At 48.4% G+C, this 15729-nt stretch overlaps 1 protein-coding gene across 4 annotated transcripts in view; it reads left to right on the forward strand.

Moving 5' to 3' along the window:
- Positions 1–505: 505 nt before the first annotated feature.
- Positions 506–15729, forward strand: part of ZC3H18 (zinc finger CCCH-type containing 18) — a 64253-nt gene continuing 49029 nt past the window's right edge. For 2 of the 4 annotated variants that reach the window (XM_053554812.1, XM_053554823.1), the window contains exons 1-2: positions 506–705; positions 9515–10122. In XM_053554812.1, coding sequence (XP_053410787.1) covers positions 9529–10122 — 594 coding nt within the window. In that variant the 5' untranslated portion in view covers positions 506–705; positions 9515–9528. Of the gene's footprint in view, positions 706–2735; positions 3241–9514; positions 10123–15729 lie in introns of all 4 variants that reach the window. The other 2 variants (XM_053554815.1, XM_053554817.1) reach the window with 2 other exon arrangements.

The raw sequence follows: 15729 nt of genomic DNA on the forward strand, positions 1-15729 counted from the left end.
GCACGTATAGATTTGGGGACACAGGATTCCATCCACAGCCGTCTTCATGTGACAAGGCTCATCCCAGCCTGGCGGGGACCAGAACATTTCCACTTAGGCCCGTACAGGGCAGACTCTGTCCTCCCGGCATCAGCTTGCGGGTCCTGACGTTGGGTCAGCACCCAAGCCCTGCCAGGACAGTCACATGGGCGCAGGCCCTAGGCATTCAAGAGCATTCAAAAGTATCCACAAAGCGGAAGACAGCCCGGAAAAACAGCTCTGAACTGCTGGGCGCCGAGAGCCGCCCCAGCCCTGGGCGAGACCAACAACCTCCGGCTCGACACCCAGCACGTGGCCGACCGGCGCGAGGAGCCCAATGCGCAGGCGCAGACTCGAAACCCCGCCCCTCAGAAACGAGCCCTCTCGGCGCCTGCGCCGTAGCGAGGGGTCAGCGGGTGCGCGCCGCGGGGGCGGGGCCTCACGGAGGCCGGAAAGAAGCAGAGGTGAAGGCGGAGCGAGCGAGGGAAGCCCGCCGGCTACGGGACGACCGTCGCGGCCTGATGACGTCGCACAATGGCCGGCCCCCGCGGGTAGTGGAGCCCGTTTGTTCCGCTCGCGTCGCGCCTGGAGCCAGAGCCCGTGAGAAGCGGAAGGGCCGAAGGACGTCTTCTCCGCGCCGCCCCAAACCCAGCGGAGCCGTGGCCTCCTCCCCGCCCTTGCGCTGAGGTAAGCGGGGCCGGGCGGGCGGCGGGAGGCCGGGCGGGCGGCGGCGGGCGGAGGAGGCCGCCTCGGCGGCGGCGGGAGCGAGGCCCGGGAGCCCGGCGCGCTCCGGCCGTGCGCAGCCGCGGGCCGAAGCGTGGCTCCCCGGCCTGGGCAGGGGGACGCCGAGACAGGCACGGCCCCATGGGCCCTGGGGCGCCCTAGGCGAGCTCCTTGCGCCTGCGGCGGAGTTTATTTTCTTGAAGCTGTCATTTCTCTTCCGGGCCATTCGTGTGGCACATGTTCGCCGCCTGCAAAGGGGGTGGGGGTGGGTGAGAGGCTCGCAGGTTCACCTCCGGAGTAGAACAGTCCCGACTGTTGACGGGTTCTTCGAGGAACTTTGAGCTCTTTGGAGCCTCCTCGGAGTTACTCCCACGGCTTTAAGTGTGCACAGGTTGGTCATACTGACATGCGCCAGTACTCTTAGGAGAGTGTAACTTCCTTGCGCTCTTTGGTTGGAACCTCATAAGGTTCCGGGTACTTGATGTAAGCTAACTACAGCTGTTATGCAGGAAGAATTTGAGACTTCAAGACGTAAAATATTGCTCCTGCTAAAAATTAAGTTTTCCCGAATAGTGAGTTGCTAGGCAAAATGGTTGATCGCTTTAAATGAGCTTTGTTTAGCAAACTCATTTGCAAGAGTAGTTTGTTTTGGGCTCTGCGCCTGTAAGTCAGCGGCCAGAGCGCCGGCCACAGACACCAGGGCTGGAGGGTTCAAACCCGGCCCAGGCCCTGCCAAACAACAATGCCAACTACAACAAGAACAAAAAATAGCTGGGCATTGTGGTGGGCATCTGTAGTCCCAGCTACTTGGGAGGCTGAGGCAAGAGAATCTGTTTAAGCCCCAGAGTTTGAGGTTGCTGTGAGCTGTGACGCCAGGGGCACTCTACTGAGGGTGACATAGTGAGACTCTGTCTCAAAAAAAAAAAAAAAAAGAGTAGGTTGTCTTTTAGAGTATTTGGGGGGGAAAAGAAGAAGAGGTTGTTTGGCATCTAAAGTACTGTTGGGAGTGTAGGAAGTCTCTCATCATTTCTCCTTTGAGACTCGCCTCTACCCTGTCATCTGTGGAGTGGTCCTTTCCCAGTGCAGCGGTTGGGATTCTCAGGCTGATCCTGGACAGAGGTGGAATCCCACTTCCCAGCCCTGGGAGGAGACTCTTTGCCTGGTTGTTTTACCATTTGAGCACAGTGTGGAGGCCAGCCTGCTCTGGAATCAGTCAAATGTGTCCCAAAGCCGGGAACTCCTCTCCTGTTTTAGGTAGGAAATGCTCAAATATCGTAAGAAAGGTTTGTGGAATCACTCCAGAAAGCTAACAGGTAAGCTGTGGCCTTGCTTATGTTAAAACAAATTTTGTATTTTATTACAGTTACAGATCACCTGAAGGTGAGTACTTTCTTAACAAGGAGATTTTATTTTTTTCATGGTCAAGTTTAGTCATTTTGGGGACAAGGTTTGTCACCAACCTTAAGTCCATGAAGTTGCAAATGAGAATTTTAACCAGACATCAAAACTTAGACATTCAAATAAGGACTGGTCTGTTAAAAGTAATTGTCTTAAAATTTTATGCTTGTGTTTCAATGGAGTACCTTTGCCAAAATGTCTTTAGAACTCCTATTTGGGTAATATTTGAAAATTAGTGTCATTCAATAGTTGCACCTCACATTTGACCAAAAGGTACCTTACCTGGCTTGATAACTCACCTCACCTAACCAGATGAGACACTAAATGACTTGCAGCCATCTCTCAAATGGCTCCCTTGGGAGGAGGAAGATTTGCCACTACTGAGAGCATCAGAAAAGTGTTCTTCAGGCTCTGGAGGTCACGCAAAGAGAAGGTCCCAAAACGCTGTGTGCTTTAGCAGTACCACTAGAATCAGTGTGCAGCCTCCCAGAGTGACTACTTAACTGGGCAGGGAGATAGCACCTGCTCTGTCTGAATTGTGGGTCATCTTTTACAAATTAAGCACTTCATTTAAATTTCTTTCTGGTATGCAACAGGTTGTTCATCAAGTAACAAGATTGTCATGTATTCAACAAGCACTTATCAAGTATTGTCTGCCAAATGCAGTAGGCAAGAGAAACACTGATGAACACTTATTATTTCACTCCCTGGGCAAGTTTACCGTCTTGTGGAGCAGAGGATTAAGGATTTAGCCGTGAATCTTGCTGAGAATCCTCAATTACAGGGTGATTCTGTAAGAAGACCAAACTGAGCAAAAATTGTAAACTTGGGAGTTCATTCAAGACTTGGCCAGAGGACCCTCCACCCATCTCAGTGTTTATATTTAATGGGCCTTATGTGTCCTTCTCTAGCACTCGCCATAAAATATACACTTCAGATGTCTGCTACATTGAATTAATTTCAAAACAGGACACTGACGCCCAAAGAGACAAGTTAACCTGGACAGAGCAGGGCCTGGAACTCAAGCTGTCTTCTGATTCCCAGTGATGTTCCTTCTCTTCGGTACCACAAGGTGTGACTCAGGTTGCTTCTAATAAACAGGTAGATTCATTGGCATGTTTTTCTCTAAAAGGTGTTCACCTGTGTAGCTCTGATAGTATAAAAAAAAAATTGCAGGAGGTCCACGGGACTCTTCCTCAGGAAACTATTGGGGACCTCCTGTGGGCAACTATGTGCCCCAGTGTGCTTAGGGAAGCCCACGCTCATGCTTGTTGTGTCAGATTTTTTTTTGGTTTATTTAGAGGGGGGCCTCACTCTGTTGTCCAGGCTGGAGTGCAGTGGTGCAATGACAGCTTATTGCAGCCTTGACTTCCTGGGCTCTAGCATTCTTCCCACCTCAGCCTCTCAAAGTACTAGTAACTGAGACTACAGGCACGTGTCATCATCTCCAGCTAATTTTAAGATTTATTGTACAGATAGGGTCTCACCGTGTAGGCTAGTCTCAAGTTCCTTGGCTCCAGTGATGCTCCCACCTTAGTCTCCCAAAATGCTAGGATTACAGGTGTGAGCCACTGCACCCAGCCTGTAATTATTAATCATGCCCCCTTTGAGTCTCAGAAATGTTCTAGTTTAGATAATAAATCATATAGTAACTGTGCTACTAAGTGCCTGCCATTTGCTGATGCATGTTTGAGCCCTCCCACTTAGATGTTCTATGGGCAGTGGGGAGGGGGGTCTCTCAGCAGACTTGGCAAACACATGGTTGCCGTATAGTATGAGAAGTATAGATACATAGTAGAATAACGTATAATTTCTGAGTAAGAATTCTTAATGCTGAGACCATGGGTGGACCTCCAGAGGCTTAGAACTCCCTAAAGTGGAAGATGAGTTGTGCATGTCTAGGCTTTTCTAGGAAGAGGAACCTTGCCCTTCCTTGGACTCTCAAGGCATCCTTGATTCCTGAAAGTCAGCACTGACATGGAGAATGACTTGCCATTCTCCCACCACCTTCTGGTGAGTGTTGTAAACTGCCTCAACAGGCAGAAAAAGTTGACTTTGTAGCCTTGGAATGTTGAAGTAATTCCTCTAAGTCAAACTGGATAACATGCAGGTCCAGGAAGTACTTTACGTGCCACAGTCCGATAGCTTCTTGGGGTTCCAGTGTCATCATTTCCTGTGGTCTCAGTATAAAGATGGTGTACCTTTGGGGGGTTTCTTTTATTGGATTCATGTCTAGTTTAAGTGCCTAATATTTGAACGTTAGACAAGTTAAAAATCATAAAATAAATGACTGATGTCACTGTTGGATCACCATATAGTCGTCACTGTTTTTTAACTAATAATCTCTCTAGGTCGGCTGGGCGGCTAAGGTGCCAGCCACATACACCAGAGCTGGTAGGTTCGAATCTAGCCTGGGCCTGCCAAACAACGACAACTACAACCAAAAAAAAAAAAAAAAATAGCTGGGCGTTGTGGCAGGTGCCTGTAGTCCCAGCTACCAGGGAGGCTGAGGCAAGAGACTTGCTTAAGCCCAGGAGTTGAGGTTGCTGTGAGCTGTGATGCCACGGCACTCTATCCAGGGCAACAGCTTGAGGCTCTGTCTCAAAAAAATACAATAAAATAATCTCTATAGGTCATACAGTAATTTGTTCATCTTTATGAAAACGTGTGTATTTGCTTGTCAAGGGGCTGAGATAGTATAGATGGACCAGCACAACACTTTAAAGGGGAAAAAAAGAAAGATGGCAAAAATCTATTGGTTAATAGAAGTCCCCAATTTATGCCTGGGATGTGTTTCCAAAAAGAATTTATAAAATCAGTTTGGAGCTTGGGCCCACTCTCCTGTAGAACAGTGGCTGCCGGTGGTGTCAGTTCCCAGTCGGGAGCAGATGCACTCCTCCCAGTGCAGGGAGCTGTGCTAGAGCGTGAGCATGGAGAGCAGGTTTGCACTGCAGTCATGTGTAGCCTAGGTTATCTGGGGGGGGCAACAGTTACTTTGAAGATTGTCGTGAGAATTCAAAATGATGTGGGGATATAATTAGGTGCCTGACAGTAGGTTGTCAGCAAATGTTGGTGGCTATGGGTTTATTACAGAAATCATTTTTTTTTTTTTTTTTTTTTTGCAGTTCTAGCTGGGGCTGGGCTTGAACCCGCCATCCCTGGTATGCGGGGCCGGAGCCCTACTCCTTGAGCCACAGGCACCGCCCTGCAGAAATCATTTTAATAATGTTAAGTATTAGGTATTTGTTGAATGAAACAATGAATAAATTACTCCCAAGTGCTTAGGAGATTTGGACTGAACCTGACAGCAGTGATAGGAATGTGATGAGTGTAAATTGAATATTACATCTGCTCATCTTCATGTTAATTCAACTTAAATTAAAAGGTATTGAGCATGTTCCAGGTGAATTATCAGAGGAATCTCTTCGAGTCGTTCTAACAGTCTCATAAAGTGAATACTGTTGTCCCCATATTTCAGATGAAGAAGCTGAGGTCTGGCAAGTTCACTGAATGAGTGAACCCAAGATCCTAGACCCAGGAAGCAGCAGATCTGGGGTTTAGGTTTTCATGCAGAATCCTAAACCGTTTGCACCATCCTGGGTGCCATAAAGAAAGCTGCACAATGGAAGGCAGCCTCCCTGCTGTTGACTGGCCCACTTCTTGAATTAGTTCAGATAATGGGAGTTAGGAACTCTTTTTTTTTTTTTTTTTGTAGAGACAGAGTCTCACTGTACCGCCCTCAGGTAGAGTGCCGTGGCGTCACACAGCTCACAGCAACCTCCAACTCCTGGGCTTAAGCGATTCTCTTGCCTCAGCCTCCGGAGTAGCTGGGACTACAGGCGCCCGCCACAACGCCCGGCTATTTTTTGGTTGCCCTTTGGCCGGGGCTGAGGTTTGAACCCGCCACCCTCGGCATATGGGGCCGGTGCCCTACTCACTGAGCCACAGGCGCCGCCCTTTTTTTAATTTCTTTAGGATTTTATTTCAAGCTTACCAAAATACAAAAATCAGTTTGGCAGGCGGCGCCTGTGGCTCAAGGAGTAGGGCACCGGTCCCATATGCCGGAGGTGGTGGGTTCAAACCTAGCCCCGGCCAAAAACCACAAAAAGTGCCTAATATTGGTGATGAAACCAAAGTGCTTACCAGTTTGCACGTGGGCCTCAGAAAAGGGCTGTTCCCAGGTTATGAGTGTCTGTGCAAAGCATTGCTGAGTGCGGCATAGTATGCTGCAAAACCAGCAGTAGTCTTGGGTGAGAGTTATCAATAGTGTGATTTTTAAGCTAATTTGAGGGGGCATTCAGTTTTGTGTAACAGTTGATTACAAGGTTGCTATTAGGTTGAGAATCGGAATTTGTCAGGTTTTAATACTTAGTAACCAGTTCAGCATGATGACATCCTGCTTGGTACCACATGCTACACTTAGGCAGCTGGGAGATGCAAAGTCCCTGCTCTTCTCTGGGGAAATTTTTAAGATCCACAATGTAATAAAAGCTGTACCAAGAGAGGTATAGGATGTTATTAATATCGAATATTCAGTACAGATGGGAGGGATTGCTGGTTTGTCACTGAGTCCCCGACTTGCTGCTGTGACAACTTCACATGTGTTCATTCTTGCTCAGTGCAGGTGTAGAGGCTCAGCAGGGGCAGCTGTCCTTGCAGCACCTTAACCTTGTTTGTGCCCGTGGCTGTGGGAACATTCTGTGTGGCAAGGCCCTGCAGGGAGCTCAGGACCTTAGGGTAGCCTGCCCGATGTCCCACTTTCCATTTGGGGGCTAACTTTTTAGTAATTCCTTCTAGCAGTCCTACCTCTGGGTATTAACTGGACAGTATAGTTAGAAGACTAAAAAGTGAATTATTTTCAAAACGATCTACTTTTTTTTTATATTCCCATTTATTATTTATTTATTTTTGGAGACAAGAGTCTCACTGTGTTGCCCTTGGTAGAGTGCTATGACATCACAGCTCACAGCAACTTCAAACTCTAGGGCTCAAGTGATTCTCTTGCCTCAGCCTCTAAGTAGCTGGGACTACAGGTGCCCGCCACAACGGCCAGCTATTTTTTGTTGCAGTTGTCATTGTTGTTTTAGCTGGCCCGGGCCTGGTTCAAACCCGCCACCCTCGGGGTATGTGGCTGGCGCTGTAACCACTATGTTCAGGTGCTGAACCAAAAACTATCTACTTTTTTTTTTTTTGTAGAGACAGAGTCTCACTTTATTGCCCTTGGTAGAGTGCATGCCATCACAGCTCACAGCAACTTCCAGCTCCTGGGCTTAGGCGATTCTCTTGCCTCAGCCTCCCCAGTAGCTGGGAGCATAGGCGCTCACCACAACACCCGGCTATTTTTTGTTCATTTTGGCCAGGGCCAGGTTTGAACCCACCACCCGGGTCGGCACCCCACTCACTGAGCCACAGGTGCCATCTGAAAACTATCTACTTTTAATTGACAGAATGGATTGGTTTGTAAATTTATACATGTTTTTATAAAGTGGTGAATTTTAAGTAATTTGTTTTAATGTATGTACAATTTTAATTTCTATTAATAGCAAAAAAAGAAGTATGTTCAACTATAGGTTCAGATGCCAACTCTTTTTTTTTTTTTTTTTTTTAGTAGAGACAGAGTTACTTTATTACCCTCGGTAGAGTGCCGTGGCATCACATAGCTCACAGCAACCTCCAACTCCTGGCCTTAGGCGATTCTCCTGCCTCAGCCTTCTGAGTAGCTGGGACTACAGGCGCCCGCCACAACGCCTGGCTATTTTTCTTTTTTGTTGCAGTTTGGCCGGGGCTGGGTTTGAACCCGCCACCCTCGGCATATGGGGCCGGCGCCCTACTCACTGAGCCACAGGCGCCGCCCCAGATGCCAACTCTTAATGCTATGCATCTTTAAACAGGTTGTCCCTTTAAAAATATACATTTAAAAGTTATGTATTTTGTCTTTGCATACATAATAATAATTGCATAAATATTTAATATGCATGCATAATAAATAATTGCGTACATTTTATATATACATATATAAAATGCAGTGTACATATGTATGACTTGCTGCTGCCTCTAAACCCAGAGTTGTCTTGGGATGAATACACTTTCTTTGAGATACCAGGCAGCGTGACTGTGACATATGTTATTTGAAATAAAAAGATTGAAACAGCCTGAGAGTGAAGAATCAAGTGAACACAAAACCATGCCCACTCGTCAGGGCCGCACTGCCTGTGCTGGGGAGTGAGGGTGTGTTCCCTGCACCATTTGGGTCAGGGTCCTGCACACTTGCTCTTACCCTAACTGTGTGATCTACCTTTAAAACAGAGGGAGCAGTGTACTATCTTCAGGGTTTGAGATGGAAATACCAGAAAATATTCACTTTATGATTAAATCTGGGTTAGTAGAAATAGAAACGAAATCTTCTACAGAGGCACCGTCTCTTATATAAGCACGCTATGTGACTGTGTAACATTTCCTGTCAGCGTTCTTTTCTACAACAAATGCAGGGTTTTCCCTCTGAGCCCTGCTGAAGGCACCAGCAGATGGGCTGCAGCAAGGCCTTGGAGTCTGCATTTGTAGAGGACACGCAAGGAATTCTCACAAGACAGTTAGAGGCTACGCTTAGAGAAGCATGTTCAGTACCAGAAAGGGGCTCCTAACCTGGAGACTGCTAACACTGGCCTAGATTTCTGTGTCAGTCCCTAGGATGACTCCAGAAAAAATGATCATGCAGATTATCTTGCATTTCAAAAGCAAATTTTTTATTTTTTTCTATTTTTTTTATTTTTTGAGATGGAATCTTACTCTGTTGCTCTGGGTAGAGTGCCCTGGTATAATAGCAACAACCTCAGACTCTTCGGATCAAGCAATTCCCTTGCCTCAGCCTCCCAAGTAGCTGAGACCACAGGCACCCACCACAACGCCTGGCTAGTTTTTCTCTTTTTAGTGGAGACAGAATCTCATTCTTGCTCAGGCTGGCCTTGAACTCCTGAGCTCAGGCAATCCATCCGAGTGGATCAGTGATCCAGAGTGCCAGTATTATAGGCATAAGCCACCATGCCCAGAAGGAAATATTCTTAAAAATCAAACAGACATCATTTACAACCCGTATCTTACTGCTCACTTTCTGTTAACTTGTGTGGTCTACCCTTGAGAGGAGAAGGGGTACGCCAGGCCACATCTCTTTCTGCCAGATTGCCAAAAGCAAGGAGGCATTTAGGACCCAGCTCAGTTGAGCAGCATCCAGCCTTGTGCAGTTGAGTTAGGGCCTGCCTTTTCCTGCAGGCCTTCTGTGCAGAGTAGAAGTCTTGCTTCACCTTTCAGCCAGGAAGACCAGGACAGGCTAACTTGCTATTTTGCTAAATGCTGTGAATCTGTGTTCTCTCTTTTGCAGAACCGTGGGTACCGATGGATGTGGCCGAGAGCCCTGAAAGAGATCCTCGCTCTCCAGAGGATGAAGAGCAGCCGCAGGGGCTCTCGGACGATGACATTCTGAGGGACAGCGGGTCTGATCAGGACTTGGACAGAGCTGGGGGGCGGGCTTCTGATTTGGAGGATGAGGAAAATGCAGCCAGGGGGCCAAATCAAGAGGACAAGGGGAATCACTCTGAAGAGGAGGACCACATGAGTGAGCCCAAGTCCCAGGATCAGGACTCTGAGGCCAACGAGCTGAGCAGAGGCCCGACCAGCTCCCTGTGTGAGGATGAGGGGGAAGAAGACCGGACAAGTGACCTCAGGGACGAGGCCTCCTCGGTCACTAGGGAGCTGGATGAGCATGAGTTAGACTACGACGAGGAGGTCCCTGAGGAGCCGGCTCCCGCTGCCCAGGAGGATGAGGCTGAGAAGGCTGGGCCCGAGGATGATGAGGACAAGGGTGAAGGTGCTCCCACGGAGGAGGGAACAGCTGGTGCCCAAAGCGTGGGAGAAAAGGAACCCCTGGAGGCTGCCAAGGAGAAAAAGAAAGAGGATGATGATGGAGAAATCGATGATGGGGAGATAGACGTGAGTATGGCCTAGCCGGACACTGGCCAGTTCCGGGCTGGGGGAGGACTCTTCATGGGCTTGATTTGGTGCCAGCTGCCGTAGTGACCAGGAGGGGCAAGCTGAAAGGCAAGAGTGAGGACCAGGCTGCAGGGAACCATCCCGGCTGATGGCAGCCAGCTCCTGGGGCTGCAGGTTGGGGTGACTAAAATTCCTGGCCCCTACTTTTTTAGGGACCAGTTTTTATTTTTGTTTTCTTGGTTTTTTTAAGGGTAGAGGTCACTTCTTGTCTTTCCTGTCTTTAAGTGACATTCTGAATTAGATCTCAACTTGATTCTCAGGGGTTTCCAGCTCTTGTTAGATTCTCGAGGCTAAAAAAATGAGATTTCCTTTCAGTTTTCTCTGCTCTTCTAAGCACTTTTACCTTTGCCCCTTAGCCTGTCCCCTGCAGAGGGTACCATGTGGGCCAGGTCTCTTTGGGTGCATTCCTAAAAAGACCCTGGAAAAGGCTGGATAGACTTGAGCCATGTGTCAGCATGACACAGCTTCTGATAAAGCTATAACTTCTTTGTTTGTTTGGGATTCATTGAGGGTACAAAATTAGATTACACAGATTGCATTTTTTAGATAAAGTCCTCTTATAATTGTGTCCTGCCCCCAAGAGATGTGCCATACACTGTGACCCGCATCCCCTGCCCACTCCCTCCCATCACATTTCTTTGTAACTTAATCTGGCCTTTAGGCTGAGGTACCGGTGCCACAAGTAATGTGTGACTATAGACATGGTAGGTTGGGCTTTTATGGAAGATAAAGTCCTGTGGAAAGAACTCTTAATTATGAGGTGCTTTTAGAAAACAGCCACAAGTCCTATTGAGCAGCACCTTTCAGAGCTGTTAAGTGCAGAGAGGTTGAGAGAGGGCCGAGTGGGCCAATGTGCCCAAGAAGGCAGCTGTGGCCCAGGTGTGTGGATCCCTCACGGGGGTGGTGAGGTGGCTGATCTAGAATCATTGCACCACACACACGCTCAGCAGCGCACTGGCTCGCGTGCACTGGTCTGTGTTAGGTTGTCACCAGCTCCAGCAGCCATTCTGCAGCAGCCAGGCTCAGTATTCATGATTCAAGGTGCTGCTCATTTAACGTTGGTTCTTAAGACCAGAACTCTGTGGGGCGAGTGTGTGGTTATAAGACCTCTCTTCTCACAACTGTAGGTAGGGAGCAGGTGGGAAGGTGTAGAAAGCCGTTTAATTTACTCTGTGTCTAACTTCATGGCACTTTCTCCCTCAGGGCACAGGTCCCTGCTTTCCCCTTTTAGATTGGAATATTGTGGCAGGTGGACTGATTATAGGGCATGGTTGCCTTGATTGAGACATCAATTTGTACAAAGAGCCCTTGCACTTACATTGTCTAAAGGCACCTTTTGTCTCCAGGCCTCCAGTTGCCCCAGCCTGGTGGTGTGCTTCCAGGGTGCCCTGCAGGGGCAGGTGCCTTTTTGGAAGTGCCACCTGCCTGAGGTAAGGGACAAATGCCTTGCCCAGGACTGTGGGCCAGTTGCTTGGCACCTGGCCTGTGGAGCAAGACTGTCCCTGCCAGCTGAGCCTCCAGTCACTGGTCTCTGACGTGCTCCAGGAGCCACAGAAGAGCCAGGTACAGTGTGGCCTTATTTCCACTTCTCAGGAAAGGGCATAGGGCCTGCCTTGACCCCTTCCTGCCATGGGGAGGGGGGTGTCTCTCTCCTGCCCCTCTGGCTAGTTTCTCACCAGAGTCACCCTCCCTTCTGGGGTTTGGTGTGCAGCAGGGCTCATCTTCATGGTTCTCTGCGTTGCAGTTGTAGGCAAGAGGCTTGGCTTTTTTCTGTCCTCTCTACTCATCTCCCTGTTCTGTGGCTGCCCCATCTGATGGGTAGATCTCGGCCACCTGGGTGTGCCGTCTCTCTGGGCAGGTACATACCTTGTTCCTGCCCTCTTGCTGGGTGGCCTCGCAGGGGCACCAGCACAGTGGGCCCGTGTCCCGAGTGGGCAGTCCACGTGACCCCTGGGTTACAATCAGTAGCTCTTAATCCACCCACACACAGAAATACTTGGAAGCATTCTCTCTGTATGTGGCACTTTATATTTTCTCCTATTCAAATCTGCACATTCCTCTTATGTCTGGACTTACAAGATCTTCAGAGAACTATTCCGCTTGCTGGCATGGCTTTGGGTTTCCACTCTGGTCAGGTAGAGCGTTCCTTATGTACACTCTTCCATGAAGTGTTGTGGGATAAGGTTCCAAATGTGTTTGTCCTTCCATCACTGAAGCGCAGGAAGCAGCTGCCTGCATGGTGCTGGGGAGAGGGCCTGTCAGTGCATCACCAGCAGGGCTGAGAGGCCTCCTATGTCCCGGAGCTTGGCTTCTTTGCCACAGCCCCCCAAAGAGTACAGGCCACAGTCCTTCCTTGCAGCTGGGAAAACCCTGAAGCTCTAAGAACCCAAGCTTTTCCTTACCTGCCTGATAGCAAACCTGGCCCAAGCTGACTCAAGCTGGCCATGGTCTCCTGTGCTCCTCTCGTGGTCCATGCCTCACGAGGGTGAGGTGACCTTACAGGATGCTCCTTTAAACTGCTAAACCACCTTTCTATAGTCAGAATATTTCTGAATTCCTAAAACATATGTCTAGCACTACAGGTTTGGGTGAGGGGTTTATGGACCTATATTTCCACACCCGTCTTATGGGCCAGGGGCCCCAGTTCCAAGCAGGTAGTGTACGGCCCAGGTGGCAGCGCCTGGTAGAGCCTGGGCCCCAGTGCTCAGCTGCCTCTGATGCAGCAGCCCCATGTGGTGGCTTTTCCTTACCTGCCTCATTCAGGAAACTTTGGTGTGGAATAATTTCTGTCTTGTTTTATTAATATAAATCCATGATCTTTTTTTTTTTAAGAAAAAAAATAAAAGCCGGGTACAGTGGCTCATGCCTGTAATCCCAGCACTCTGGGAGGTCGAGGCGGGTAGATAACCTGAGCTCACAGGTTCCGGACCAGCCTGAGCAAAAGTGAGACCTCGTCTCTAAAAAAAATAGCTGGGTGTTGTGGCAGGCCCTTTAGTCCCAGCTACTCAGGAGACTGAGATAAGATAATTGTTTGAGCTTGAGAGTTTGAGGTTACTGTGAGCTATGACACTACAGCACTCTACCCAGGGCAAGAAAATGAGACTCTGTCTCAAAAAAAAAAAAAAGAAAGAAAGAAAAGAAGAATCTGCAGAAAGAAGGAAGTGGGCTGGGCCTGGTACTGTAATCCCAGCACTGGAGAGGCTGGAGGATCATCAGAACCCAGGAGTTTGAAGTGGGTGCCTGTAGTCTGGGTAACTCGGGAGGCTAAAGCAGGAGGATTGCTTGAGCCCAAGAGTTAGGGGTTGCTGTGAGCTATGATGATGCCGCTGCACTCTAGCCTCAAGGACAAAGCAAGAATCTGTCTTAAAAAAAATAAAAAGTGAAAATCTCTTGTATCGTTGCTCTCAGGGAGAATCGTATTTGGCCTGTTACCAGTGAAGACTTTTCCATTACAGTGGTGACAGCAGGACTGATCGTTCATCAAGTCCTTGGGTCTTGCGCTTTGTACAGGCTCAGGTGGTGGCCCCACGGGCTGAGGAATGTGTCCGCAGTCACGCCTCTGTGCTGCCAGACTTAGGGCTTGAACCCAGACCTTTTTGCCTGGTGTGTGTGTTGTGTAAAACTTACGAGGCTGAAGTGGTACCACCCTTCACCCACGTTTACATTTGCCCTGCTGTGGGGAAGCACCAGGGAAAGGTGTGCTCAGCACCGTGACTGTCCTTCAGGTCCAGGCAGACTGCAGGCCTGTGCCCCACCCCTTTCAGTGTTAATGTGATGCTCTTTGGCCTGCCGAGCAGGGTCTGCCGACAGCTTTATGGTGCTGTCCTGTTTGTAGACCCACCAGCTTACTTGAGCCTCTACTTGTATCCTCTGCCACCTGCATCTGTGGTCCAGATCACATGGGCAGAAGGCCTAAAGGATGCTCCTGTGTGGCACATGAGGTATGACAGCCTTGAGCAGCCCTGTGGGTCTGGCTTTAGAACGCTTTCTTGAGTTGTCTAATAAGGATGTCCAATCTTTGGCCCACAGGCCACATGTGAGGCTGTTCTGCTTATCTGTGGTGCCAGATATCACAAAAATTATGTATGGACTTTTTTTTGGCACTTCTGGCAAGTGGAACAGATGTTTTTTTGTTCATCAGCTTTTGTTAGTATTTGCATATTTACTGAGTGGCCCAGGGTGACTCTTAACTCTTCCAGAGTGTGACAGAGAAGAAGAAAGATTTAAAAACTTGTTGCAATTATCTGTCATCACTTTTAAAAATGTGCTAAATGAATGGTTAGTTGAAAATTGATGTTTTGTAGCTGAATGAGTGATTGTTTTTGTTTTTTAACTGAAAGAAGCTGGACGCCCAGCCCACATGTTTGTCTTGCCCTCTGTCCTGGCAGCTGTCAGGACTGCATGGCTGATTGCTGCGCAGATGCTGGTCTGTACCCTTGGGGTTGGAATTCTGTCCTGGGTGCTTCACCACCAGTCTGCCCTGTTACTGACCAATGCTGGTGGCCAAGTGGTACCCCTCTGACCGTTGCTGGTGGCTGAGTAGTGCTTGGTTGACTTGTGACTTGTGAGTACTTGCCCCCCTGAAGTGGCCAGGTGGCTCCTTTCTGCTTCTGTGTTTTGCAGAAACACATCTCTTTACATCTGAACCTGGACTGTGAAAACTATCATTCTGTACTCATCATTTCAACTCCTGTGAATTCATTTCCAAGTGAACCTGGAAGATTTAAATGGATTTTAATTTTTCAAATGAGTTTTCTTTTTCTGTCATGGCAACAAAGAGAGAATATGTCCTGAAGTTAAAGTTGAGCCTACATAAAGTACGACATGATTACTACACCAAAACCTTCATTACTATGAGAATAGTAGTCAAGAGAAAATACAAAGTAAAAGTCTGGAGGAGACAGGTGTTCTGTCATGTTTTCTGTGATCATTTCTTTAAAAAATGGATTTCTTAGGCAGGGTATTGTGGCTCACACCTATAATCCTAGCACTCTGGGAGGCCAAGATGGGTGGATCTCCTGAGCTCATGGGTTCAAGACCAGCCTGAGCAAGAGCAAGACCCCGCCTCTAAAAATAGCCAGGTGTTGTGGCGGGCGCCTGTAGTTCCAGCTACTCAGGAGGCTGAGGCGAGAGAATCGCTTAATCCTAAGAGTTTGAGGTTGCTGTGAACTGTGACGCCACGGCACTGTACCGAGGGCGACAAAGTGAAACTCTGCCTCCAAAAAAAAGAAAAACAATAATTTCTTGGCTCTTTTAAGGATAGAGCTCTCAGGAATCTTTTCAGTATAAAATACTTTTTAATAACAAATATTTTCAAGGCAGAAATTATGCAAATATTAAAACTTTAAAAGGTTAAGTCATCATAAATCCAGGTTTTGATTTCCGCATTTCGTTATCCAACAAATAGTTATTGATCATTCACTACAAGGCAGAGGCTGGTGCCAGAGACCAGAGACCCAGCGGTGAGTAGGCAGACACTGGTGGTGTGGCAACACCAGGACATTCAGGTGCAGCCGAAACGTGGCAGAGGGGCTGGGGCTGGGGCTG

This window comes from Nycticebus coucang, chromosome 2 (assembly GCF_027406575.1).
Source record: "Nycticebus coucang isolate mNycCou1 chromosome 2, mNycCou1.pri, whole genome shotgun sequence".
NCBI lineage: Eukaryota > Metazoa > Chordata > Mammalia > Primates > Lorisidae > Nycticebus > Nycticebus coucang.